Source organism: Lytechinus variegatus, chromosome 1 (assembly GCF_018143015.1).
Source record: "Lytechinus variegatus isolate NC3 chromosome 1, Lvar_3.0, whole genome shotgun sequence".
Classification (NCBI taxonomy): domain Eukaryota; kingdom Metazoa; phylum Echinodermata; class Echinoidea; order Temnopleuroida; family Toxopneustidae; genus Lytechinus; species Lytechinus variegatus.
Window position 1 is genome coordinate 94,310,947 of NC_054740.1, and position 26,299 is coordinate 94,337,245.

The 26,299-nt window shown below is 39.3% G+C and overlaps 2 protein-coding genes across 2 annotated transcripts in view; one reads left to right on the forward strand and one right to left on the reverse strand.

Moving 5' to 3' along the window:
- Positions 1–770: 770 nt before the first annotated feature.
- Positions 771–15,226, reverse strand: LOC121429119. Its single transcript, XM_041626035.1, has 2 exons — positions 14,674–15,226; positions 771–2,103 (listed from the first exon to the last, which is right to left on the reverse strand). Exons 1-2 carry the CDS (start codon positions 14,973–14,975, stop codon positions 1,473–1,475), a joined length of 933 nt encoding a protein of 310 aa, XP_041481969.1. The 5' UTR covers positions 14,976–15,226; the 3' UTR covers positions 771–1,472.
- Positions 15,227–18,458: 3,232 nt separating this feature from the next.
- Positions 18,459–26,299, forward strand: part of LOC121429128 (germinal-center associated nuclear protein-like) — a 38,404-nt gene continuing 30,563 nt past the window's right edge. The window contains exons 1-2 of the mRNA XM_041626047.1: positions 18,459–18,650; positions 25,642–25,804. Of these exons, the coding sequence (XP_041481981.1) occupies positions 18,618–18,650; positions 25,642–25,804 (196 nt within the window). The 5' untranslated portion in view covers positions 18,459–18,617. The remainder of the gene's footprint in view (positions 18,651–25,641; positions 25,805–26,299) is intronic.

The following is a 26,299-nucleotide window of genomic DNA, read 5'->3' on the forward strand; positions in this document are numbered from 1 at the left end:
ATACCGCATTTAATGAAATAGGAATCAATTAGCGCGAACAAAAAAGTCGCAAAAATTACAATTTAAAACATAATTCATATATACATATATATATATACACATATGCTTTTTCTTGTATATTGATTTCATTAAAACAATATGATAAAACGATATACAGACAAAAAACAAGAACAAATAAAACATATCACTGGAAAATTATTAAAAATTAAACAAGTTATAATAATAGTTGAGTTGGTATATATTTATAGCACTACGGTCGAAAGAGAAATAACAGAAATAAAACACACACTAAAAGGCTATAAAAGTAGGCGTGAAGCACCGACCATTTTTTACATTTTGCAAATTCAATTAAATTTAATTTGATCGATAGTTTAAAAAAGAATTATTGGCCTATAGGTCTTATATACACATCAACAAACGCAGTTCAGAATAAAATATTATCCCTTACGGGCATACAATAATAATAATAGTAATGATAATAATAATAGTATAATCCTTATACTAAGCTTTATACTCAGCACAAATTACATCTTAGTATGTAAGCTTTCTAAGAGTAATAATAGATACTTATAGCGCCCAGGTCTACCTTTCGGCGCTCATAGTTTCTGGCACTTCAATATAATATACATGAACAGTAATTGAAATAAGAAGAAAAAGAAGAGAATAGAACTTTTAATTCTCCTGAACACAACACACTATCTCATATTAATGGGAGAGGAACAAATTAAGTTTTTTGTTTGACCTTGAATGTTTTTATTTTTAATTTGACGTAATTTGATATTGTCAGTTGATTCCATAGCTTGGTCCTATGACTAAAGGCGACCGCATACCTTGCGATTGGTCTGCGACCCGATTTCAGAATAAATTATAGTAGAATTTGATGCCAATATTCAGACTTGGAATATATTAATGTGTATGTTCTAAATCATCGTACGAATACCTATGTAGAAATCTGTGACTAAGCTATCAACCTTCTTGGAATAAAAGCGAATTTAAAATCTAGTCGTAATGACGTCATAGCAGTCGTACGATTGGCAACGATTTTAAACTAATTTGGCATTTACTCCAAAATAAAGGCTTGCAATCTTTCAAAATGGTTATTTTAGTATTCTTTTAATTTTAACCTCAAATAAAATGATATGTTCCATTCACATTTTCAGAAAATGAGCAAAATGCGATTTTCAGAAAATGAGCAAAATGGGGGGTCATGCGAAAGCATGATCCCCCCCATCGGTGTTTTCTTCTGGGTGTCCAGAGCAGTCAATTGGCAGCCAGTGTGAGGAATGAAGGATCGGGAAGATGGAGTCGTATTTTGTTACTTTACATGGCGTAAATAAATAGATAACAAACGTGATTTTATTATCATCACCATAGCCTAGGATAAGGCAATTGAGAAAAACACAAAAATCGAGGTCACAATCTAAAGAAAACATCCTTGACTAATACACCAAATTTCAGAAACAAGCCTAAGTTTATTCAGGTACAAAACGATGTGGGTACATTTCATTATAGCTATCCACACACTGAGCTATTATACGGAAGACATCTTGGGTTAGATTTTGAGGAAGCGGTTTAGGGTCTGTCTGTGCAAATCCTGAGCTCTCATAAGCTCGCTTGAATGTCTGAGACTGTGACATCCTTTCGCTAGTGTATGCATCGGGGCAGCCATTTTTCCAGGTCTTGATAACGTCTGTGGATGCATCCCATTCTAGGAGTCCATCTCGATACTCGACATCCATTACCTCACAGATCTTCTTGATGAATGGTTTTGGGTTGGCCAAGAAGTCTTCAGTATCAATGATCAATGGGTTTATTCCGACTTTGGTGAAGTGCTTCCACAGGGCATGCATCTCCCCAAACCAGTGATGAGTTGGATACGTAGGATGGACCTTCTCAAGGTCGGCGTCGGGTGGTAGATCGATTCTATTTTTCATGACCATTTTCCTAAACGACGATATCACCCTTGTTGGATCCCTGATCACTAAGATATGTCGGTATCCCTTAGGAATGTAATCGTAAGAATCATAGCTTGCCACAGCCATCTCTTTAACAACCACAGTACGTCTTTCAGACTCGTCAAGGGCATCCCTCACACCTCCATATCTGCAAAGTAACCAGAAGAAGAATAGCATTTTAAACATCGTATTCCAATTTTTAATGTTTCGATTTCAAATTTATCTATGGTATTAAACGGACAACAAGAGTTTCGCTAAGGCGAGCACAATCATAATACGCCCGCCAGTAACGCGGAAAATGGAGTTATTGGTCAAGGGTGGTCAAGTAAAAAAAGTGGAAGGAGGCGACTTCACCTTTGACTTTCTGGCCTCAAAATCAAAAGAATTCCTGGGATCCGTGCTAGTATCATACACAAATTGAGCTTAGGTTATGTTAAACTAAAGTTATCGCGTTTAGAAGGACTTCAGAAGGGTAAGATGAAAACATGTCACTGTGACCTGGACCTTTGACCCTTTGACCTCAAAATCGATAGAATACCTGGAATTCATGCTAGTATCTTAAACCCCAAATCTTATATATATGAGCCTAGGTTAAGTTAAACTGAAGTTATCGTGTTTAGAAGGAAAAGTTAACGGACGGACGGACACCGAGCGTGATACCATCAAAATACGTCCCGTATACGTCTCGTCAGGGACGGGCGTACTGCAAGCCGTTTTAACATTTATTAACACTTTCTGATAACAAGAATTAGATTTCAATTATTGATGTTAAATAATCCATTTATTAAACACATAAAATCATTTTTTTATGTCAAGAATTCAATTCTTGATATCAAGAATTCATTTCTTGATATCAAGAATTCATTTTCTTGATATCAAGAAATGAATTCTTGATATCAAGAAATGAATTTTTGATATCAAGAAATGAATTCTTGACATCAAGAAATCTAATTCCTGATATCAGAAAATGTGAATAAATGTTAAAACGGCTTGCCATACGGGCATATAAAAAGTAAATCATTGCAAAGACCTAACTTGTAAGTTCAAAATAAGAAGTGTCACGGTTAAATAGGTTTTCACGTTTGATCGCAACGCTTTCTCGGAAATTCTCGATATTTCTGGGATGCTATCACATTCATTCTGGCTCTTTTTCTCATCTCATTAGTCTAATAATAATTTCACATGACAAAATAGGTGCAGGGCTCAAATTTTCGTTCACTAAATAGGAACTTTGCCCTAGCTTATAGAACATGTAGCAGAACAAATAAAAAGAAACATTATTACAGATTACAGAAGGAATTTTATGCCAGTTGTGATAAAGATTTCAAAATGACTTCGTACAGGATCAAAATTACCACCCAAGAGCCCCCCCTCCCAATTCGAGATATCTTCATCATAATAGATGCATTATTTTGTAAAGAACAATATACAAGTCTATATAGCTGCCTTATTTCATTTCCCATCAGTAAGAAATTGATTTAGGATTAAGTAACCTACTTGCAAAATACAACACCTATACTGAACGAAAATATTTGAGCTCTTGATCGATATTCATTAGACTGAACTACACGCAGCCTGACTGTCTGCGTACGGCCAAACTGTTAAATTCATTATATTACGGGTCTTTGATAATTATTTTCAGTTGAACACCTATGAGGAAATCATTTTTCATTCTTTCATTTTTTATGATACTGAGTGTTGCTGGGTTACTATTCTCTGAAAACAATACGCAAGATATTTTATAGGGCCATGTGTATTTGTTTTTTGTAAGCGTGTTATTTTGATTGGGTCTGCAGCTTTGGTCTGCAGTCAACCCAACTCCCTTGTATTGCGTTTGTACCTCAATAGGCGGGGGTGTTTTTTCTGTTTTCTTCTTTTTCCAATCACCGCGTCGCACATTTCACTTCTTCATATTATTCTTCATCAGTTTATTTTTATCTAAAATAAAATATTTTTATCTGAAATAAACTCGTTAACTAGCTGTGAAGTCCCTGTTTCGAAAACACATTCCACTGTTTGATTTACAAGATTGTACTGTCATGCCTTATTTAAAATCATAATAAAATTTAAGGTTGATTGATATACGTGTATATAATAAGGCAATGTTATATTACATAGACTTCCTTTGCTATAAACAAAATGCGATGTCTCTTTGTACACACAAGGAGGGGCATATTACGTAACAGTTTTCGTGCATCGTGTTTGCACTGCCTTTATTCATCACCCTCGACATAATTTGTTCATCTTCTTTTGTATGGCATCTTGTTGAGTTGTGCTCCTGTGGGCTTTGGACAGTATGAGCTGAATCATGCTCGTTATTTTTTTAGCTAGTGCAGGTCATTTGAATGGGGGGGGGCAAAAGTCCCAAAGTTCAATATTGCATAATCCGAACGCCCTTCCCCTTATAGTCTAAAAATTAAATATCTAACGATGCTGCATTTCTGCGAGAGGTCAGCTTGCGCTTCGCGATTATTTACATAGCAGTTTTCCAAAGGCATTTTATTTTTACAGAACATGCATATCGATTCGTTGTTCGGGTGCATAGGGGTGGGGGACTGTCATGACATCCCTTTATGAAACTCAATTTCAGTTGCGGCTTATTGCGAGGGATCGAGCATTGATTCCAAGCGAGAGGATTTTTGTCTTCCACTCCCGTTTCTACAATATAGCCTCATTGCCCCACATGCATCTACTTACCTAAGTATAAAGATAGATACTTCCTTTTAAAGAAGGGGATCAATAAAGATTTAAGTCATCCTTGCAGATTACAGATTCGTAAAATTCAAATTTACAAGAGTATAATTTTTGGCCTATATGACGCTTCTCCATAGTATCTAAACCATCCACACAGTAAAAACGCTGTTCAAGATTTTTGCAACGCAATTTACTATATGAACCTTACAGTATTTGTTTAACCGTTTAAACAATCATGTTTAATTTCATTGAAAATTAGATATTGAGGATTAAACTTTGTTGCTTAAACAATTACGGTAAGGTTCATATAGTAAACAGCGTTGTAATTTTGTTTTACTGTGCAGGCCCGGGAAGGGGGGGGGGAGCAGTCAAATGTATTACAGTACAAATGCGTGACCAAATTATTTCCAAACAAACCCTAAACGAGTTTTGTTTTTCTGTGTGCAAAATAACCCCGGGGGGGGGCCACTTCCATTCACGAATGGATACCATGCGCGACCATGGGGTCTCGAAAAGCACCCTAAACACGTAATTTTCATATTCTGAAAATGCACCCCTTAACAAGTATTGGCGTGTGAAACCCTACCCTTAACAAGTCTTGGAAACAAAACAATACTCTAGGCAAATATTCCCTGAAACGAACCCCTAAACAAGTACAGGAATGTTTTATTGTTACGGGTCCTTCGGTCGTCGGCTTTACCTTATTTGGTTTAGTACGACCCCACCTTCTATACCTCGCGCTAATCGGACTCTAAACACGTAGTGTTGGGGCAGAAAGGACATCCTTTATAATTATAAAACATTTAATTTTGTTTTATCATCCCCGCAAAGTCGACCCTAAACACGTAATTTTCCTAGCGAAATAGATACCCTTTTTTCATTATTTTTGTGTTTTTGACACCCTTATCACGTTACGTACGTAACGTGCCCTATCGTGAAAAAGACATCCTTTTTACGTGTTTTTTTGGTCGCGCATGGTATCCACTCGTCAATGTAAGTGGCCCCCCCGGGAAAATAACCCCCTAAACAAGTTTTTCCGCGCTTTATTTACACATTTTTGCTCCTAAACAAGCTGTCGCCAGACCCCGGGGAAAAAACATACCCTAAACACGTTTGGCTGGTCTAACTTTTTTTTTGGGGGGGGAATGCGGATTCATTCGTAATTCCGAAGCTTCGTTATTCCGAAGGTTCGGATATTCCGAAGGTTCGATATTCCGAAGGTTCGTAATTCCGAAAGTTCGTTAGTCCGAAAACGAAATGATTAACGAACCTTATTTCGTTTTCGGATTAACGAACCTTCGGAACAACGAACCTAATTTCGTTTTCGGAATACCGAACCTTCGGAATAACGCCACAAATGTTCGGATTAACGAACATCGAGGTATAGGCAATTTACGTGTTTCGGAATAAAGAACCTTCGGAATTACGAAGTGTAACAAAAAAATGAATACGCTTGACCCCGCGGCTGACCATTTTTTTTATTGGGGGTCGGGGTCATGTAATGTGTACAGCAATATATTTGACTGTCCCCCCCCCCCCCGATCCAGGGAAGTCAGCCAGTTGGGCTGGAGGGGGGGGGGGGTGAGATTCAATACTGGCGGTGTACTATATCCCATGGCACCGCTGAGAGAAGGACACGGGAAACATACAGGAAACAGTAGGCTACAGGAAACCCACATGATAAATAATCAGTCAGGTTAAAAAAATTATTGTAGACCGCGGCAGAACGGATAATAATGATGGCGCGGTTTCTTATCACATGGCCCTGAACTAGATCATGACAGTAATCAATATACATATTTCTAACCTAAGTACGGTACTATACTTCTCATGACAGGACCAAAGTGGTGGAAAGGGCCATGGAGCTATAGGCCAAGCCCGGAGGCCAAGGAGTGACAGTCCATACCATGGGCCTACAACTGCACGGACTCCTCGCCTCGGATATTTCAAGCTTGATTTACCCCTTTCCAAACTGTATGTATTACTGAGTCTATTACCGAATGAAATACCTCCCAAACATAATTCTTTCAGTTTACCCTGGCCTTTTCTATTCTAAAATTGTGAAATACCTCACAGTACAACTGAGAACTTGACCGAAAGAGACGTTTTTTGCCAAATCATGGAATGATAATCATTACGAGGTGAGAAAGGATCCCCTGACCATTTCTCAAATATTAGCTATAAAGATTACTTCTTCGTCACTGAGTTGTTTGCTCAAATCAAATCCTTTTCTTACATTGATTCCCAGAGGGGCCACTTCCATTGACGAGTGGATACCATGCGCGAACACGGGGTCTTGAAAAGCACCCTAAACACGTATTTTCCATATTCTGAAAATGCACCCCTTAACAAGTATTGGCGTGTGAAACCCTACCTTTAACAAGTATTGAAAACAAATACTATTGGCAAGTATTCCAAGAACTGAGCCCCTAAACAAGTACAGCGATGTATTTTCCATATTCTGAAAATGCACCCCTTAACAAGTATTGGAAACAAAACGATACTCTTGGCAAGTATTCCCTAAAATGAACTCCTAAACAAGTACAGCGATACTTTGTTATGTCAGGGTCCGTCGGTCGTCGGTTTTACTTTGACACACCATTATTTTGGTATAGTACGGCCCCACCTTCCACACCTCGCGCAAACATGGCAAATCAGACTCTAAACAGGGCAAAAAGGACATCCTTTATAAAACATTTTTATTTTGTTTTATCATTCCCGCATATTTGACCCTAAACACGTATATTTTTCCGAGCGAAATAGATACCCTTTTTTCAATATTTTTGTGTTTTTGACACCCTTATCACGTTACGTACGTAACGTGCCCTATCTTGAAAAAGACATCCTTCTTACGTGTTTTTTGGTCGCGCATGGTATCCACTCGTCAATGTAAGTGGCCCCCGGGCATTAATTGCCATAAAAGGCGTCGCTGATCCTTGAAAATGCATCTTCTTGAGGATCGTTTTACTTTGACGAGATTCGTTGAAATTTCGATGTCTATAATAAGAGTGACGATTATGGGCTGTTTCTTATGTTGAGTTTTTAATGAAATAGTTTTGATCAGGATGAGAGCATTTTACAGGAAAAAGGAAAGGTTTTGATCGTTCCCTTAAAGTTTGGGACATGATTCACCGCAAAAATGACATGTGCAAAGTTTTATCACGAAATTATTTGTGTCTTGCAAATATGCATTTATTGCCAATTAAGGCAACATGATGAGAACATCGAGCGCAATAGAGAAAGAGAGAGAGAGAGAGGGGTGGGGCTTGTGGGGAGAAAGATCATGGGTCACATGACCCTCGATCTCAGAAATCCCCTGAATTTATGTACATATTGGCTTGTATACCTGGCAACCTTTACGGAGAGAACGGTGGTTGTATTATTTCATGGAGTTATTATGGAACCCTACATGGTTATTTATACGTAGGTCCATGTTTTAATATAATCAAACGTTTCAACAAGCCTTTTTATTTATGCTTTGTTTAATTCATGCCCCAATTTCATTCATTTGATTCAACTCTCTTGTCATAACTATTCATCGTTACTTCTGTTTGTATTGTTCTGTTGAAATGCTTAATCTTTTCAATGAGTTTTTTGCTTGAATACACTTTTTGTTCATGTTGTGTTTCTTAATGAATTTGGAAATAAACCCTTAAATGGAATTAAATCGACTTATATTAAATTAAATTTAATATGAACATGTCTGTACAGAACTGATTTTATTACAAGACCATTAAGCTTATAATATATCAAGTAATTTCAAATTGAGAAGCAAAGGTTTAGTGGGGTTATGGAAATCAGATAATTACTCTCTGTTTGTCTAACTTTGATGGATATACAGGTCTATTTCCACAGTGTTTCCACAGACAATATATCCATCAACTTTGCAAAAAACAAGACAAGTGTATCATAATAATATAACTCAGGAACAGAGTTATTTTGTGAGTAAATAAAAATTAACACCTCACAAGTCCCCAATTAAAGAACAAAGTATGACATGAGCACATTATTATGACCGGAAAGAGTATAATTCTTTGGTACCATTATGTGAATTAACTTCACGCTTGGATAATCGTAATTATTTGCAGTGATGTAAATTTTGATTTGCGCCAAGTTGAGGCATGAATCCAGAAGTCAATGATGCCAATTATTATCATCATCAGATCATCATTATCATCATCACCATCATCGTCATCATCATCATCATTATTATTATTATCATCATCATCGTTATCAAAGTTATCATCATTATAGTAGTAGTAGTTGTGATGTGACGAGCACAATAAAAGATACGTCTTGACTCCAAGAGATACGGTTGCAGAGTGACTTTATTAAGGTGCCAATTAACAAACACAAATGTATTACATCTCAACAGTAGATGGCGCTATACAAGTATCCAGTATACGTACATACATTACATCCCCCTTCCCCTGGTTTAAAAGACAGTGTTACAATAATTATATCAAAACGTATCAAAAGCGATTTATAAGCACAAAAAGACAGTCAATGTAAATCTTGCTTTGTTCGTATAGTAAACATAAACAATAATATTACACTTTCACTTGAAGTTTGAAGACATGACAAAACTGTTGTTATGCAGTAAGATTTGTTGCCCTCTTTACCCATAACTGTAAAGAATTATGGTCCTCTTAATTCGTTTATCTATTTATTTACTAGTATAATTTATCCGCATAATATTGGAAGATATGGCTCTATCAATTGCTGCTGTCAAATATGATACTTAAAATGGTATACTTATACACATGCTACTAATACTAAATTGTTGAGCAAGTTACATGAACACAACTTATCATACATATATACATTAGGCTGGTTCCGCAAGGAGGGAAGAGAGAGATTGAGAATGTGTGTATATAGAGAAAAAATGAGAAATCTCAAAGGAAACAATACATTGCTGGTCGTACTGATATAATTAATCATGTTCGAGATAATCACAGACAAGGGAAATAACAGCATTAATTTGCCTTGCATAAAAAAGTAACAGTAGGCATTAACGTGAACAGTTTATCAAGTGAATATTTAACTCTTCAGCCCAACTCATTTATCTACATTTTATTTACATAGTCAAGCGATCGGGAGGCCTAGATACCCGGCCACTCCTAGTAGTGTATGGTTCGGTGTGGGTGTGAGTTGGATTTGGGTGTGGACGAGCTTCGCTTGGGATTGGCTGCGGTTGGTGGGCAGATAACGCTTCCGCGATTGGTCTTGCCCGACGCTCCATATTTTCGCGCTCTTTCGAGATTCGGATATCTCGCCTGTTCCTCCGAAACTCGCCACGTGGTGAGTTGATGAGGTAGCTCCTCGGTGACTCATGAGCATCGATAACGCGACCCTGGATCCACTCGCTTGGGCGCGCCTTAAATCGTACCAGCTGGTCTGGCTCGAGATGTGGGAGGTCTTTGTTTCTCGACTTGGCATCATGATACATCGCCTGTTTACGCTGTCTTTCGGCCAGCAGCTGTCCCGCCGGAGGGACAGTGTGAGGCTTTAGCAGCTCGATGGGACATGGGAGCTTGCTCTGCAATAGCCGACTGTTTAACAGCTGTGCGGGAGCATGGCCGTCAGTCCCATCGATGGGCGTGTTCCTATACTCAAGTATGGAGTAGAACGGGTCTTGTTTGCCTAGCTTTGCTTTTTTCATGAGGTTCTTCACTGTCTGAACGGTTCTTTCCGCTTGGCCATTGCTTTGCGGGTACATTGGACTTGATGTAATATGGGTAAATTCCCACTGGCGTTCGAACTCTTTGAATTCTGAGCATTTGAATTGCCGCGCATTGTCAGTCATCAAGATGTCGGGAATACCATTTCTAGAGAATATTGCCTTCATCTCTTGAACGACTTTATGCGCTGTCAGATCCTGAATTGGTTGTACTTCCGGAAACTTCGAGTAATAATCAACTACCAGTAAAAAATTCTTTCCGGCCAGATGGAATATGTCAGCCCCTAACTTAGCCCACGGACGATTTGGGATTTCATGTGGCTTTAAGGGCTCGCTGCTTTGTGCATTCCGATTGGCCTGGCATACCGAGCACATTGCTACAGCCTCCTCTATTTGCGCGTTCATACCAGGCCACGCAAACAAATTTCTCGCTCTTTGCTTTATCTTCACTATGCCCAGATGGGATTCATGAAGAGCCCCCAATATCTCCCTACGCATGCTTGATGGAACCACGATTCTATTGCTTCTAAGAATTACGTCATCTATGATAACCAGCTCATCGTGATAGGCATGGTATGGCGCAATTTCTGCAGGGAGATCGCGCTTGTCATTGGGCCACCCGCGTAGAATGTATCTACCTAGTGTTTGAAGGGTGGTATCCCCCTTTGTTTCTTCTTTCAGACGTTGCAGTTTTTCTGCTGACATGTGCAGAACACCTTCGATCAAATACACTTCCTCAAGCACCTTTTCCGAAGGCGCGTTCACACTCGGCAAGCGACTGAGTGCGTCGGGTATGAACATTTCACGTCCCGGTTTCCAAGATAGCTCAATGTCATAGCGCAGAAGATGCATTCTCATGCGCTGGATTCGCGGACTCAGCTTGTACAGTGGCTTCGCGAATATTCCGATCAGTGGTTTATGATCGGTGTAGATTTTTGTTTTCTGGCCCACTATGTAATCATGGAATTTCCGACAAGCATAAAGTATGGCGCATAGCTCCTTCTCAATCGGGGCGTAGTTCCGTTCGGCACTTGTTACGCGGCGCAATGCATATGCTATTGGTTTCTCCCTTTGGGTGAGAACAGCCCCAAAGCCCTGATTTGATGCATCTGTTGCTAGGACCACTTCCTCGCGAGGATTATATAATCCTAGAACAGGCGCCGCTGTGATAACACTTTTCAGTTTGTTTATGGCCTGGGTGTGTATCTCGTCCCAGTGCCAAACAATATCTTTCTCAGTTAACTGCCTGAGGGGGGCTGTTATTTGAGAGAGATTGGGAATGAATTTTCCCATGTATGTTATCATCCCCAAGAATGTTTCGACTTCCTTCCGACAGCTGGGGTTTGGCATGTCCACCACTGATTTGACACGGTCTGGGCTGGGCACTATTCCCGCGCCAGATATCACATGTCCTACATACTCGATGCGGCGCGTTCCCACTACCGACTTATTCTTGTTCAGTTTAAGGCCAGATTCTCTAACTTTGTCATAGAACGCATTTAGTCTCTTATCATGTTGTTGTTTGTTCTCTCCCCATACCAGAATATCATCCGCTACCACCTCTACCCCTTCTAATTCCCCAAATTCATCAATCATGGCTCTCTGCCAGATTTCGCTAGCAGAAGAGATGCCAAAAGGGAGGACTTTATAACGATACCTGCCAAAAGGGGTGTTGAAAGTGGTCAGAAAAGAACTTCTATCTGTTAAGGGTAACTGCCAATAGCCACTGGTTGCGTCAAACTTCGAAAACATGCACGCATTAGGCATTCTAGCTGAGACTTGCTCAAATGTTGGCATTGGGTAATGTTCTCGCTGTATAGCTTCGTTTAGGTTACGGGGGTCTAGGCATATGCGAACAGCGCCGTTGGGCTTCCTAACATAAGTCATACTGTTAACCCAGTCTGTGGGCTCGTCCACACGGGTGATAACACCTAGCCCTTCCATGCGCTCTAGCTCTCTCTTTATTTCGTCTCGCAGCTTATGGGGAACTGTGCGCGGCGGATTACGCACAGGCTGAACATCGCTCCTAATCTTAATGTCATACTCATGTGAACGCAGCCTACCAAGACCAAACAAATCATCGTTTTTCGCACTACCCTTGTTGTTAGTGTTAGCGTTATCAGCCTCGCGCTTATCCACACCGCCATCAATCACATCCACACTTTTCCGTTCAATTAAACCTAAACTCGTACATGATTCTCTACCTAAAATAGCTTTAACGTTCCCTCTCACAACTTGAAACTTAGCTACATGGGTATTCTTACCAGCCTTGACTCTGGTTGTTATTTCTCCTAATGGGACCATCCTATGTCCTGAAAATGAGCATAACACATACCTGCTACATTTCAATTGATTTCTAATGGCAGGTTCAAGCTTATTAAACACATACTCTGGAATGATATCTACTTGAGATCCACAATCTAGCTTAAAGTCAATGTCAATATCTCCAATCTGACATGATTGCGTCCATTTGTCATCTTTTTCTTCTCCGATCGATATCTCATCGATATATAGTGTCTCAAAATCCTCATTAAGGCGTTCAGTCTCTTGATCTTGCACCTGATACGAGTTCTCATACATCTCCGCTCTCACTTCGCGAACGTCCGCGTCTCGGCGTTGTCGTTGTCTTCTCCCGGTGGGGCGGTCATCGTCACGGCGGCGATCGTCGTCGCGGCGGCTGTCATTCCGTCTGTGTTGATTGTTCTGGCACAACATGGATCGTGAAAAGTGTCCTTCTCGTCCACAGGATTTGCACTTTTCAAATTCGGCTGGACATCTGTCGGCATCTGCGTGTCGATATGTGCAATATTTACAGTTTGCCTGTGTCGGGCGTTTATCTTCAGGATAACGTCGACCACGTTCATGACGTTGATCTCGCCTGAATGATTTCGAGCTGTGGTCTCCGTCCCTTCCATTTCCATTTCGCTGCCCTCCTCTAGCGCTTTCACGTCCTCGGCGCCTTGCGTCGATGGCATCCACGGCTCCTTTCTCGACGCCGTCGGTGTGCGAGGAAAGCTGTCTCACTTGCTCGGCGCTGGCTTCCGCCAAAGTACACATATCTGTGCACTGCTTTAAAGTTAAGTTCTCTATCTGTAGGAGTTTCTCCCGGAGCGCTTGATCCCTTATTCCGCAGACGATGCGATCCTTCAGAAGGGATTCTTCAAGTTGCTCAAACTCACAGTCGTTTGCGAGTCTTTTGATCTCCGTCAGGAACTTAGCAAAAGGCTCACCGTCATGCTGCTTGCGGGTATTGAACAAATACCTGTTCACTGTTGTGTTCTTTTTAGGTTCACAATAGTTTCTGAATTTCTGCTTCAAGACATTTATCCTGTTCCTCTCATCATCCGCGAATTGGAAAGTTTGGCATATAGCCTGAGCATGTGGCCCTGCCACGTGGAGAAAAGTTGCACACCGGACAATCTCCGGCTTCTCCGTCAGTTGAGTAGCAATCTCATAGACGTTAAATTCCCGTATCCAATCATTGAAATTCTTGGACAAGTTCCCTTCAAAGGACAGTTGTCCAGGAGGTCGCAGACCCGACATAGTTAGAAATATTCAAGAAAGCGCTGGTTCGTAAAAACCTTCTGACACCATGTGATGTGACGAGCACAATAAAAGATACGTCTTGACTCCAAGAGATACGGTTGCAGAGTGACTTTATTAAGGTGCCAATTAACTAACACAAATGTATTACATCTCAACAGTAGATGGCGCTATACAAGTATCCAGTATACGTACATACATTACAGTAGTAGTAGTAGTAGTAGTAGTAGTAGTAGTAGTAGTAGTAGTAGTACTAGTACTATACTACTACTACTACTACTACTACTACTACGACTTGTGGTAGAAGTGGTGGTGGTGGTAGTAGTAGTAGTAGTAGTAATAGTAGTAGTAGTAGTACTACTACTACTACTACTACTACTACTACTACTACTACGACTAGTGGTAGAAGTGGTGGTGGTGGTAGTAGAAGTAGTAGTAGTAGTAGTAGTAGTAGTAGTAGTAGTAGAAGAAGTAGTAGTAGTAGTAGTAGTAGTAGTAGTAGCAGTAGTAGCAGTAGTAGCAGTAGCAGTAGTAGCAGTAGTAGTAGTAGTAGTAGTAGTAGTAGTAGTAGTAGTAGTAGTAGTAGTAGTAGTAGTAGTAGTAGTAGTAGTAGTAGTAATAGTAGTAGTAGTAGTAGTAGTAGTAGTAGTAGTAGTAGTAGTAGTAGTAGTAGTAGTAGTAGTAGTAGTAGTAGTAGTAGTAGTAGTAGTAGTAGTAGTAGTAGTAGTAGTAGTAGTAGTAGTAGTAGTAGTAGTAGTAGTGGTAGTATCATCATTATAATTATCCTTTAATTTTACTTACGTGAGGAGCTTTGGATCTACTTTCATCGGTGGGGAGTCATTTTTCTGTTCTGAACTTTCATTCTGTATCTTCTTCAAGAGTTCTTCATTGGGCTCCTTAGGCATGGCATGACCAGTTTCTTTCTTAACCTTAATACTGGCCAAACGACAGAGGTTGTAAGGTTCAAACCATACTTGGGTATCTTCATCAAGGAAACTAAGACATTTGGCTAAGACAGTTGATCCAGTTCGAGGGAGACACCATAGTATCAATCTCCTTGGCCTACCCTGCATCACATCACTGCTATTTGTTGACGAAGTCATGTTGTAAGAGGTTTTCTTCACTGAGTCGAGCCAGTACAACTGCTTCCCGAAGAGCTTGTGCGTTTGTACACTGATGCCTTCAAGTTCAGTTGTACAAGTAACGGTTTGAGTATGGAGCTATATATAGAGGGATGACTGATCGAGATAAGGTATCAGAGCGTGAATTGTGTCCTATTGATCGACCAATAATAGGCGTTTCAAACCAAGGGCGTGCGTGTTCGGATGGATAGGAACGTATGCTTGCACAGGGTGTTTATTTGGCGACAGTTTCTAGGGGCGTAGCTCCAGGTGGCCCGACCCCCAGATCTGGTGTACCCCCTCCCCAGGTGCCCCCTGAAAAAAAAAAATTCTGCTGGGAAAAGAAAATGGTAGGGCCTTAGTTACATCGCATCATTTACATTTTCATTATGAAAAATACGAGACATTTGACTTCCTCCTGCTCGTACGCACGGGCGTGCGTCGATATAGTGATATTTTTATGAAAATATGCACCTTTTTTCTTAAAAGTTAATGGAGAGGGGGAAAAATTAATCGTATCAAGTCGGGGTATTCAGTAATGAGTACAGGAGAAACTATATTTCACTGATTTTCATGATTCATCCCATTTGATTAACTCATCTATTCGTGTTTTGGGGCTAATCTTTCCCTTACGCCCCGGGGAGGGGGCACTCGACCAAAAAAAAGTGGTGGGGGTGTGCCGCGGGCGAGACAAAAAACGGGGGCCTTGGAGCGGGCTTATTGTAAAAAGGAGGGTCCTCGGAACGGGCTTCGGAACGACAAATGTTTGTAAAAACGGGGGTCCTAGGCCTTGGAACGGATCGCCAGCGTGTGAGCGCGTCTGCATCCCTACGGAACGGTCATGCGTGCATGATGCAGCTAGCGCGGCCTCCGCCGGGGAGCTCTGCGGCCGCTTTTCACCAAAATTGCAGCTCATTCAACGCGATCGGAGCGGCGTAACGAAAAATATGCGAAGCTTTGGAGCGGATTTCTCTCTTCTTTTTTCTCGATAAGAAGAAAATGCTATGCCTTGGAGCGGCTTCTTTGTTCTTTTTCTCAACAAGGCAAAAATGCTATGCCTTGGAACGGAAATTTGAGTGTAAAAATGGGGGTCCCCTCCGCGGCACATACCCACTATGCATTATATACTGAGTGCCCCCCCCCCCCCCGGGCCTTACGCATTGCTCTTTGGCAGAAGTTCTATGGAAAATGCACCTTTTTTCACACAAACTTTGAGACACTCTGTATTCATTCCCCCAATGCTCGAGAATGAATGGGCAGTTAACGACGGGGTTAAAGATTTATTGAAGAATGGAATGTATATTTTTAATGAAAATGAAAGCCATTTCCCCATTGGATGTTATCTTCAATACGTGTTTTTTTAGATGAAGTTAGTTATCGAATAGGCTCTCCTGGCATTTGAGGTCTCTATTGGTGACGTCACTCAGGATCGTCATCATGCCTGGACCATCGGTCAGGCAGGGGTCGCAATGGTATATGATTTATGCATATAATGCACTCGATATATACAATAATCTTGTCCTCCCGTTCAAATGAATGTGAAACTCATATAATTTTCATCAGAGCATTCAACAGGAGTACTGTAGTACACATTTCTTTGTTATAAGTGAATTAAAGTCCCTCCAGTGAGTTTGATCACCCCTATTGTGAAAATGCACCCCTAAGTTGTAACACAGTCAGCTGTTTGCACTTAGGGTCACTCCGTGACCTGTGTGTGCGTTCAAGAGTTGTACACGATTTTCTGTCTCATTTAGGCAGAAATCTTTCATAATGGGTTAAGTATTATCATAGAGCTACTACAGTAATAGCTCTGCTAATTTCTCTGACAATGAGAGCACAGATTTGAAACGAAAAAATCATACAATCACTATACCTATATCATGCTTTATCACACATAGGCGGATCCAGGGGGTCGAGGGGCCCAGCCCCCCTCTATTGGCGGAGCAACAAAAAAGGGGGAAATAATTAAGAAAAGGGGGGAGAGAGAAGAGGAAAATGAGAGGAGGAAGACGAGTGAATGAAATAAGATGAGGGGAAGACGTGCCCCCCCCAAAAAAAAAAAAAATCTTTCATGCTTGTTCGATGATACATATCTTCTTTATACGCTGATATTGACCTTGAAATTAGTTTGAAGTCAATATACAAAACATGTATTCACCTCGGACATCGAACAAATTTACAAAATTTATGTCTTAAATAAGTTCGTTTTGTGGTCTGAATATCAAACTTTCAGCTCACGCTGCGAGTTCGTATTATCATTTACCAAATTCCTGTTGTCTTTGTGTATTCCATTAATCTTTCATATCCCTTTTTAGATCGGAATTCGGAAGTATTTTTCAGCTCGCGCTTTGCGTTCGGATTCATGATTTTCAAGAATGCCAAGATAAATCTCGCGCACACATGTTTATTGTTCTTTTTGTTTAAAACATGCTTATTGCCCAATTTTAGATCAGAATATTAAAAGAATAAAATCTGCTCGCACTTCGAGCTGGCATATCAATGTAAGAACATACCCAAATTACCAGTCCTTTTCTTGATTTATAAAACATGAGTGTCCCGCTCCCCCCCCCCCTCGCGCTTCGTGCTCGTATTGTTTAGTTATATACCTATCCTGTTCATGATAGCAAAAAACAATTGCTTAGAATGTCCATTCTTTTAATTCGGGATGTCAAAAATTTTCAGCTCGCGCTTCGCGCTCACATTATTTGATTGTTCAAATAAGTATCGTATTCATGGCTGACTGCTAACAGTCCTTAACTGGTCCCTTTTCGATCAGACCAGAACGTATATGAGAAATTTCTGCTCGGCTCTTCGCGCTCGCAGTAATTATATAGTTACATACATATCTTGCTCAGGATCATAAGCATTGCCAAGAATGTTCAATTTTTAGGAAAAAATACATGAAATTAAAAAAAATAAAATAGCACTTCGCGCTCGCATACCGGTAGGGCTCATAAGATTATTATATATTATGCTATTTTATATTGCTAAGAAGTGGCTGTTAGGACTACGACTTACGAGCCAAACAAAACCCAACTTTGAGTCGCCAATCTGGGAAAATATGGGTAAAATGTTCCCCCCCCCCCTCCATTGGCGAAAGCTGGATCTGCCCCTGCGAGTATGAGTCATGTTCATGTTGTTCGTCCGTAAATCATTGGGAATGATAACACAGGACATTGATCCTCCCACTTCACACATATTGGGAGGGGGGGTAATGAGCATGAGATGAGTACACCCCCCACACCCACACACACACACAGCCTCAAGAGCTAACTTTGTTTTGGACTTTGGTCAGACTATAAATCCTAGACTTGTATTATTTCATTCTTGCCTCAATATCTGATATGAATAATTAATAATTCAAATTAATAACCATTTATGCCAATGATAAAATACACCCCCTCCCCATCCCCACCCATGTTTCTAATACTTTTCTGCCCTCTACGTTTGTTGTCGGTTAACTATATTTTATCACAATTCCCGCAACGCAAATTTTGCTCTCGTCAGGGTCACGTCGCCTCGAAATCTTGCTTTTTGCATGGTGTTTTGAATTATTTGACTTGGACAATTAAGTTTTCAATGGCTCAATATTTAACGTACCGTACATTTTGAAACGGAATCGCCATGAGCAGCAGGGGGAGCTACAGTCAGAAAAAGGTGAGGACTTTCTCATTTTCCCCCAAACACACAGTCACTACCGTACCGCCAGTACAAATCTCGCCAGCAGTTCCGGGGCTCGCGGCGGCCAGGGCCGGGTTAGCCAGGTGGCTTCTTGAGACTCATGAGAGTAACTAAAAATCATATAGGGGGGGGGCCTAGGCCTACCGGTACTGACGTAGGCTTACTCTCAATGAAGCCAGGGGCCCGTTTCTCAACACCGTCATAAGTCTAACTTCTTGAGTACTTGACTAAATCGGAGATAGTGATTAGTGAGCTACTTGTCCGCTAACCGTTTCACGAAAGCCCTCTTTACCACTCCTAGACCTAGTACCAATGAGGTCCAAACATTACATGTATGGACCTCATAGGCGACATCAGTGCTAAAATTGGGTTAGAGATTTATGTGGATCTAAATTTATTGTAATTTCAACAAAAGTACTAGCTAAATTTGAGGCTTTTGTTGAAATTTTGCTTTAATGATACATTTATGCTTCAATAAGTAACAAAAAATTGAAAGAAATGAAGGGGAACTTACATTTTGACGACTTTTTCCTGATTTTCTTGGCAGTTGTCCTTCACTTCTGACTCTCGATCGGACCTGATATGCAGATCACGTATACGCGTTCTCGTCAGGTGATCGGTCGGTTATTCTTTTCGCCAGATGTTGATAATTATATATTTCATAACGCAGCGTTCATCGCAAATTTAGCTGAAAGAGATTGAAGTTGAACAGCGCAAGCTTTAATTTATTCAGAAATAACGTTTGATTGCACAAGTTTCGCCTCGGACATTTAGGATCATTTGGTCCCATATTGGCGTAACTACGGGGGGGGGGGTGTCCCTACCACCGTCCACACCGGGCGTCCACAAGCCAGCAATTATCTTTTTTCTCTCTTTTTAACCAAAATGCTTCCCCCCAGAAAAAAAAGAACCAGGGTTAAAGAGAAAGACAATTATGATAGAGGAACACAAAATACTTTATTTTTTCAGCTTTTAATGCATCGACTTATAATCAAATATTAAATGGGGCTTAGAACATTTTTTTAAAAAGTCAATTAATAAAAATATTCCGCTCTTCGGGATTTGAGCTTTCATGAAATATCAATCTTTTTCATGATTACCGAAAATACTTCAAATGTCCAAAAAAAAATTATCGGTGTATTAGCTGATACCTTGCGCCCGCCTTAATTATTTTAATGTTGAGATACTTTGCTTTAATTTAATGAATTCCTAAAAGCATTAATTCTCAGATCATTTGTCGCAATCGAATGATTCGATTGGTAAGCTAGTTGTATAATTATTATGATTCATGAATTGTTTAAAATGTGTCTCTCTATCAGTTTTGAATATTTAAAAAAATGTCAGCACGTGCTTTTTGCTCGCAATATTTTGATTAGTAAGAAATTCTTGTGTATGCGAGTTTGATACATAAATAACTAGAGAGAGAGAGGGGGGGGGGGGGTGTCCCTCAGCTACTTGTCCTTGCTTATTCCATATTTTTTTATTATGCTCGTGTTGTGAGTATTTCAAAGTCTTTTCTTTTTCTCACCCTTTTTATTGTCTCGGAGCTTCCCTCTATTTCTTTGCTACGATGTATAGCCCATCTTACTTGTTTCATTTTTTTATGTTCTCATTTCATTGAAAACATAATTATTAAACTGACGTAGAAGACTTTACAACAAAATTTTGATATTGTTTTTTCTTGTTTGTTTGGCTTTCTTTTTTCTTCTTCTCAGTCCTTTTTCTAATTAGTTTCCCTTTCCTTATTTTATATTATTTCATTTCATGAGGCATCCGCCAACTTATATACAACAACAAACGTTAGAGGCGGATATCCAGTAAGGGGGTGTGGTGGTGTGCCCTCTAAAAAGAGGAAAATAGGAAGGAAAAAAAGCAGGAAGGAGAAAAAATAAGAAAAAAAGACGATGATGGCAATGATGATAATGATGATGAAAATTATCTTGGTGAAGATGATAGTGGTGGTGATGGTGGCGGTGATGATGATGATGATGATGATAATAATGATGGTGGTAGTGGTGATAAAGATGAGAATGAAGTTGGTGACGATGATATGATGATGATGTAATTTTGTCTTTAAAAAAATAATAGTGCAAAGGCGAAATCATTTAAAGTTTATTATGAAAATAGCAGAAAAAAATAATTTGAAAAATTGTACGTATGCGTATGGAAAATCTATCCCCCACCAAAAAAGAAAAAAAGTGAGATTTTGTTTTGTTATTTGTGACGGCGTAGGCCTATGCGAACAGCTGTGTGATATAATTATGGTAAAAAAAGTAAATGAAATGCCAAGAAATACATGATAATGACTTTTATTGTACATTCAGTATATCAGTAGATAAATTCATACTCGTTCCAAAAAAGAAGAAAGTGGGTATATTATGGACCATTAAAAATGGGCAGTTGCTCTATATATTATATTACATAGAATATATAGAGCAACTGCTCGTGTGTAGCGGTAAGTTATTCACCTGATCTACATAATTCATGCGGCGCACGGCGCGTGCGCAATGTTTAATAATTATTGTTGTGAATACAATGAATGTCATCAAAAACATAATAACACAGATCAAATAGTGCCAGCTCGACGCGCAAAATGAGAAAAAAATATATATGTTCTGCCCTGATAATTTGATAACCCTAACCTAACCCAATTTCTAAGTATTTTTATCATAAACAGGATAACTATATACAATGATTGAAATTAACTTTATATTCTTTTGCGAACAAAATGAATATGAAAGACAGCTTTTTGATAAAGAACACAGTTTTAGAGCGTTAGAGCGCGATTTATACCTACAACCGCTAACATAGGCGGATCCAGGGGGGCCGAGGGGCCCGGGCCCCCCTATTGGCGGAGCAAAAAAAGAAAAAAAAAGAAAGGAAAAAAGAAAAGGAAGGGAAAAGAGAGGAAAAAAGAAGAAAGGCAAACATAAGAGGAGGAACATGATTAAATGAAATAACATTAGGGGAAGACTCTGAAAATAATTTTTTTTTAAATCTATTTGTTAGGATAAAAAATTTTCGCTCGCGCTTCGCGCCTTATTGTCTTTTAGGGTATTTGCATATCTTGCTCAATATGGAGCTTGAAAAATCAAACTTTGAAGTCATTATACAAAACATATTTCAGCTGGGAAATTGAACTTTCATTATTTTGTTTCATTTACAAATTGATTTTTAAAAAGTGCTCTGTAAAAATGTCTGTGTTATCATCTGAACATTATCATTTTCTGCTTGCGCTGCGCGCTCGCAAAATTTGAATTTTCAGGTACGTATTATTTTCCTGTATTCCATAAAGTTCTCAAAAAGTTCCCTATTCAGGTCAGATTGTTAAAACGTATCAGCTAGCGCCGCACGCTATAGCATTTGGATTAGTCGGTTATGTATATCCCAATATTAATTCTAAATCAAACTAATTTGATGACAGTTTATCAAAAAATTCGACTCGCGATTTCTGCTCGCATTGATAGATATATAATGCCTCTTATGCATAATTACAAAGTGCTTTAAATGTCCAGTTTTCAGGCCATAAAATTAACACATTTCGCGCTCCCATGCGAGAGAAATAGGAAGATGGTCATCAATTTCATATGATGACATAATGCCCTCATAGCATGTTCCGGTCCTATGTAAAAACTCAAAGTAATAAAAATAAAATACATCAGCTCTTTTTTAACTGTGATCCATCACAATTCACAATTTTCCCACAAAGTGTTTGCATTACAGAGCTTAAATTCACCCTTTGTTATATCATATATTTTTAGCTCGCGCTTTGCGCTCTCTTTATTGATTTTCATGATAAGAAAGTTACTTAGAATACCCAAATTCTAGGTCGAAATCTAAAACACACGTTAATTCAGATACGCAGATTGTTCTCTATTTAAATCATTATCCAGTTTCAGATCACAATATCAAAAAGTGTCTGCTCGCGGATAAATAACTTATCCTTTTCATGATAAAACATGAATAGTGCGTCCAGAATCTTTCCCCATAATTTTGTTAACCCATCACATTTCTCCTATTTTCTCCTCCCTTTTATTTTCCATTAATTTTTCTTTCGTTCACTTTTTTTCTGTCCTCTTTTCCCATAATTTATTTTACCCATCACATTTCTCCCTATTTACTCTTCCCTTTTATTTTCCATTAATTTTTCTTTCGTTCACTTTTTTTCTGTCGCCTTTTCCCTTCTAAGTTCTATTTTTTTTCTCGTCTCACCGCTTTTCCTCATCCCCAGCCCTCGATCGACGCCCGTGCAGATTCGCAAACAATATCAAGAGTATGTCTACTTGCAAGGGCGGAAATCTCTCCCCAAAGGTAGGGGGACCAGGGGCTGGAAAATTTGACAAGTAAAAAACAAACAAAAAAAGAAGGTTTATCACCCTCTAAAGAAGGTCATCTTGACCAAAAGAAATTTGACAAGCAAACAAGCAAAAAAAAGGGGGCATGCCAAAAGTAAGATCGTCTCTTCCAAAATACATTTCGAATTTGAACGACATGACCAAAAATAGTAGGGGGACATTTCATAATGTGCCCCCTACTATTTTGGGTGAGGGGACATGTCCCCCGGCCCTGGGGTTTGCGCCCATGTGGGTGGGGGTGTTGCGCCTCCCTATCGGGATCATATCACAGCGAGTATACACTCTTCCATATTGGAAGAGTGTATACTCGCTGAGATTTCGATCTCACACATAATTTTATAAAAAAATAGAACAGCTACGCCTTGAACACAGGCCAAAATGCCTAACGATTTCTCCGCGGCATTAACAACTCTCGTAAAGGGCGCTCCATTTATAAATAACGTTGCATGAACAGCTCTCTATGGCGACAAAATTTACCGCGGAATTGCAGCCAGCAGCGTGGGAAATTGGCAGAAAATTCAAGAAGAGAACCGGTGAGTACCGATTTAACAGTATTCATGTATTAATTAATATTTATTTAATCATAAGAATAATTTTTTTTTACGGAAAGAAAGCTTAGTTCTAAGCTAGGGCGGCCCAAATGCGCGTGAGTGGAGTCCCAGTTTCTTAACACGGGTAAGTATTGCGGTGTCGCCTAGAGTGCTCTTTACCAAGATCGGGCACAACAACCTCACTAAATTATATTTATGACACCTCCGAACCTGTCATAACTTCTTTCTTAATGACGTAGTGGCATCACGTGGGTAGACTATGACATGCAAAAGTGCCGAGAAATTTGAAAATTATAATCTTACGTAATCAATCATAGAGGTGATCCCAAAATATGAAAGTGGGATAATGCATTCAATGATCATTGTAATACAAAGTAACCATGAAAACTGTTGGTAAAACGCCACAAAACCATTCATTTTGAAATAGTAAAATAATCTAATCGATTAAAATTCTACCACGTCAGGCCATCCATAACTGGACTTGTATTTGTCGTTTTCAGACCCATTGACATTTGGATAAATTCTAATCTCTAATTTATGCATAGAATTTGTCAAATCGTAAGATCGGTATCAAGGATTTATAAAAAAAAAAGAATGTTAAACTATATTTCGATGATGTTTGGAATCGTAAAACATTGTATAATTATCATAATTTTACGAAAAAAACATTTTGGTTTACTTTCGTAAACTATCAAAATTGGATATCCCGGGGGTACCCATCTCAACGTAAACATGTGATTTTTTAGTCATGAAATAAATTATTCATAATTCCATTTTTCAGCAATTGAATGCCCCAGTCTTCATGGTATAAGTATGTATGATGCATAATTTACCTGTGCTATTATTTTTAAAAGATGTAATTCCCAATTCATCACAATATTTGCAATTTCTTCATAATCTTTCTTTTTGAAAATTATGCTATTTTGTGACTAAGGCTACGTCTCGTCTGCTCTTTTTACCGATAGTACCGATATCAAGGTATTTTAGTGAGAAGCCTTTCGTGAAACAGGTTTAGTAAGATTGGAACTAACTCCGTGGTTTGTGGATAAAGATATGACTAACTTGTCCAGGTGTTGAGAAACGGGCCCCAGGTGTTCCTTCCCATTCATGTGCGTCAGTCCTTCACGTTTATAATTTCGCTCTCCTTATTTTTTTTTGAGGAGCTCAACCTCAATTGAGCTCCTCAGAATCGCTCACCGTGAGCTCCATAAAAGGCTTGGCAAGGGTCATAACAATCATTGGAAGACAAAATTATGGATTTTACTCTGGATTTAAACCCTGGAATATTTTTTTTGAGCTGCAACCTAGATCTAGATCTACTGCTTGTGCAATTCAATAGCAGGTATGATGGTGGGCCCCAAGTCTGCGCGCCAATTTGAGTTAAGATTTAACATGAATTTCTTCTTATTTCACATAATTTTTTGGTTAATAGTGTTCCTTATATCATTAAGAGTAAGTGTACCAAATTTTCATTAAAAAATGAAAGAAAGTATAAGATTTTCTTGAAAAAACTTTCGGGCAGTCATTTTCAGATTGAAAAAAAATGGTACCCCATGTCTTCGCACTCATTCACTTTGCACACGATTTGGGGATTTTGATGAGAAAGGCTGCATTTTGAGGCCGTCACATGAAGTGCCCTGAATTCATTATTTTTCCACCATTTTGAGTCGAATTTTTTATTAATACCTGTTTATGTATTGCATGTGTAAAGTTCGTGCTCGTTGCGTATCTTCTTTTACTAGAATCGCGCAGATACGCGGGTGCGCAGACTTGGGAGACCGCACAGACATGGGGGAACTGACCATATATTATCTCATGCATGCAAGTCCCCTGCCATTGCGGGTTCCTGTAGTTGTGGGGAGGCAGATGAAGTCATTTTCATCAGATATTTTGAACCGTCCAATGTTTTGGGTTTTTTTCTCTAGATCTATGTATATTCTAACATGGTCATTTACTCTGGTTATATTATTTTTAAGATTAAAAAGTCATATTTGAAACTCTGACAGTTTGCACTTCTCGTTTGTCATAAATATTGTTGGGATGGTTCAAACTTAATTATAGAAAAAGGAAGCAGTTCGTCGACTCAGCCAGCAGCATTCCCGTCATGCATCTAGAGCAGGACCTTCTAGTGGACTCCATGATGCTGAAAGGAGGAGGAGGAGTCTGGAGAAGAGACGAAGGTCAGATGAAGATCCTGATCACAGTGATCGGCTTAGAAAAAGAGGTACATACATCAACTTTTTTAAAGGGCATGAAAAATTAATATAGGGAAGAAAAATAATTTTTTCATCTCACAAAGAAGAATCTGTCCTGTAAAGTAGATCAAATAGAAATAGATTAATTGCAACCTCATGTTATAAAGGTGAAACTGTGTGATTCCTTTACTCAAACTTACCAGAAAGGGGGGGGGGGGCTGGAAAGGTCAATACTTTTCATGATAGATCTGCCACATAAAAATTCAATACTGTACCAAATAATAATAATAATAATAATATTCCGCATTTATATAGCGCTTAATACATCGGAACGATGTCTCTAAGCGCTTTACAGACATATTATTACCCCGGTCATCGGATCCTTGCATGCCCGCATACAATGTATGCACCTTCTCCACTCCCTGGGGAGCATTCAAACAAGAGTTCCAAGACTCAATTGCTAGGCATACTACATATAGGCTTTCACATCCTACCGGGTACCCATTTAACACCTAGGTCGAGAG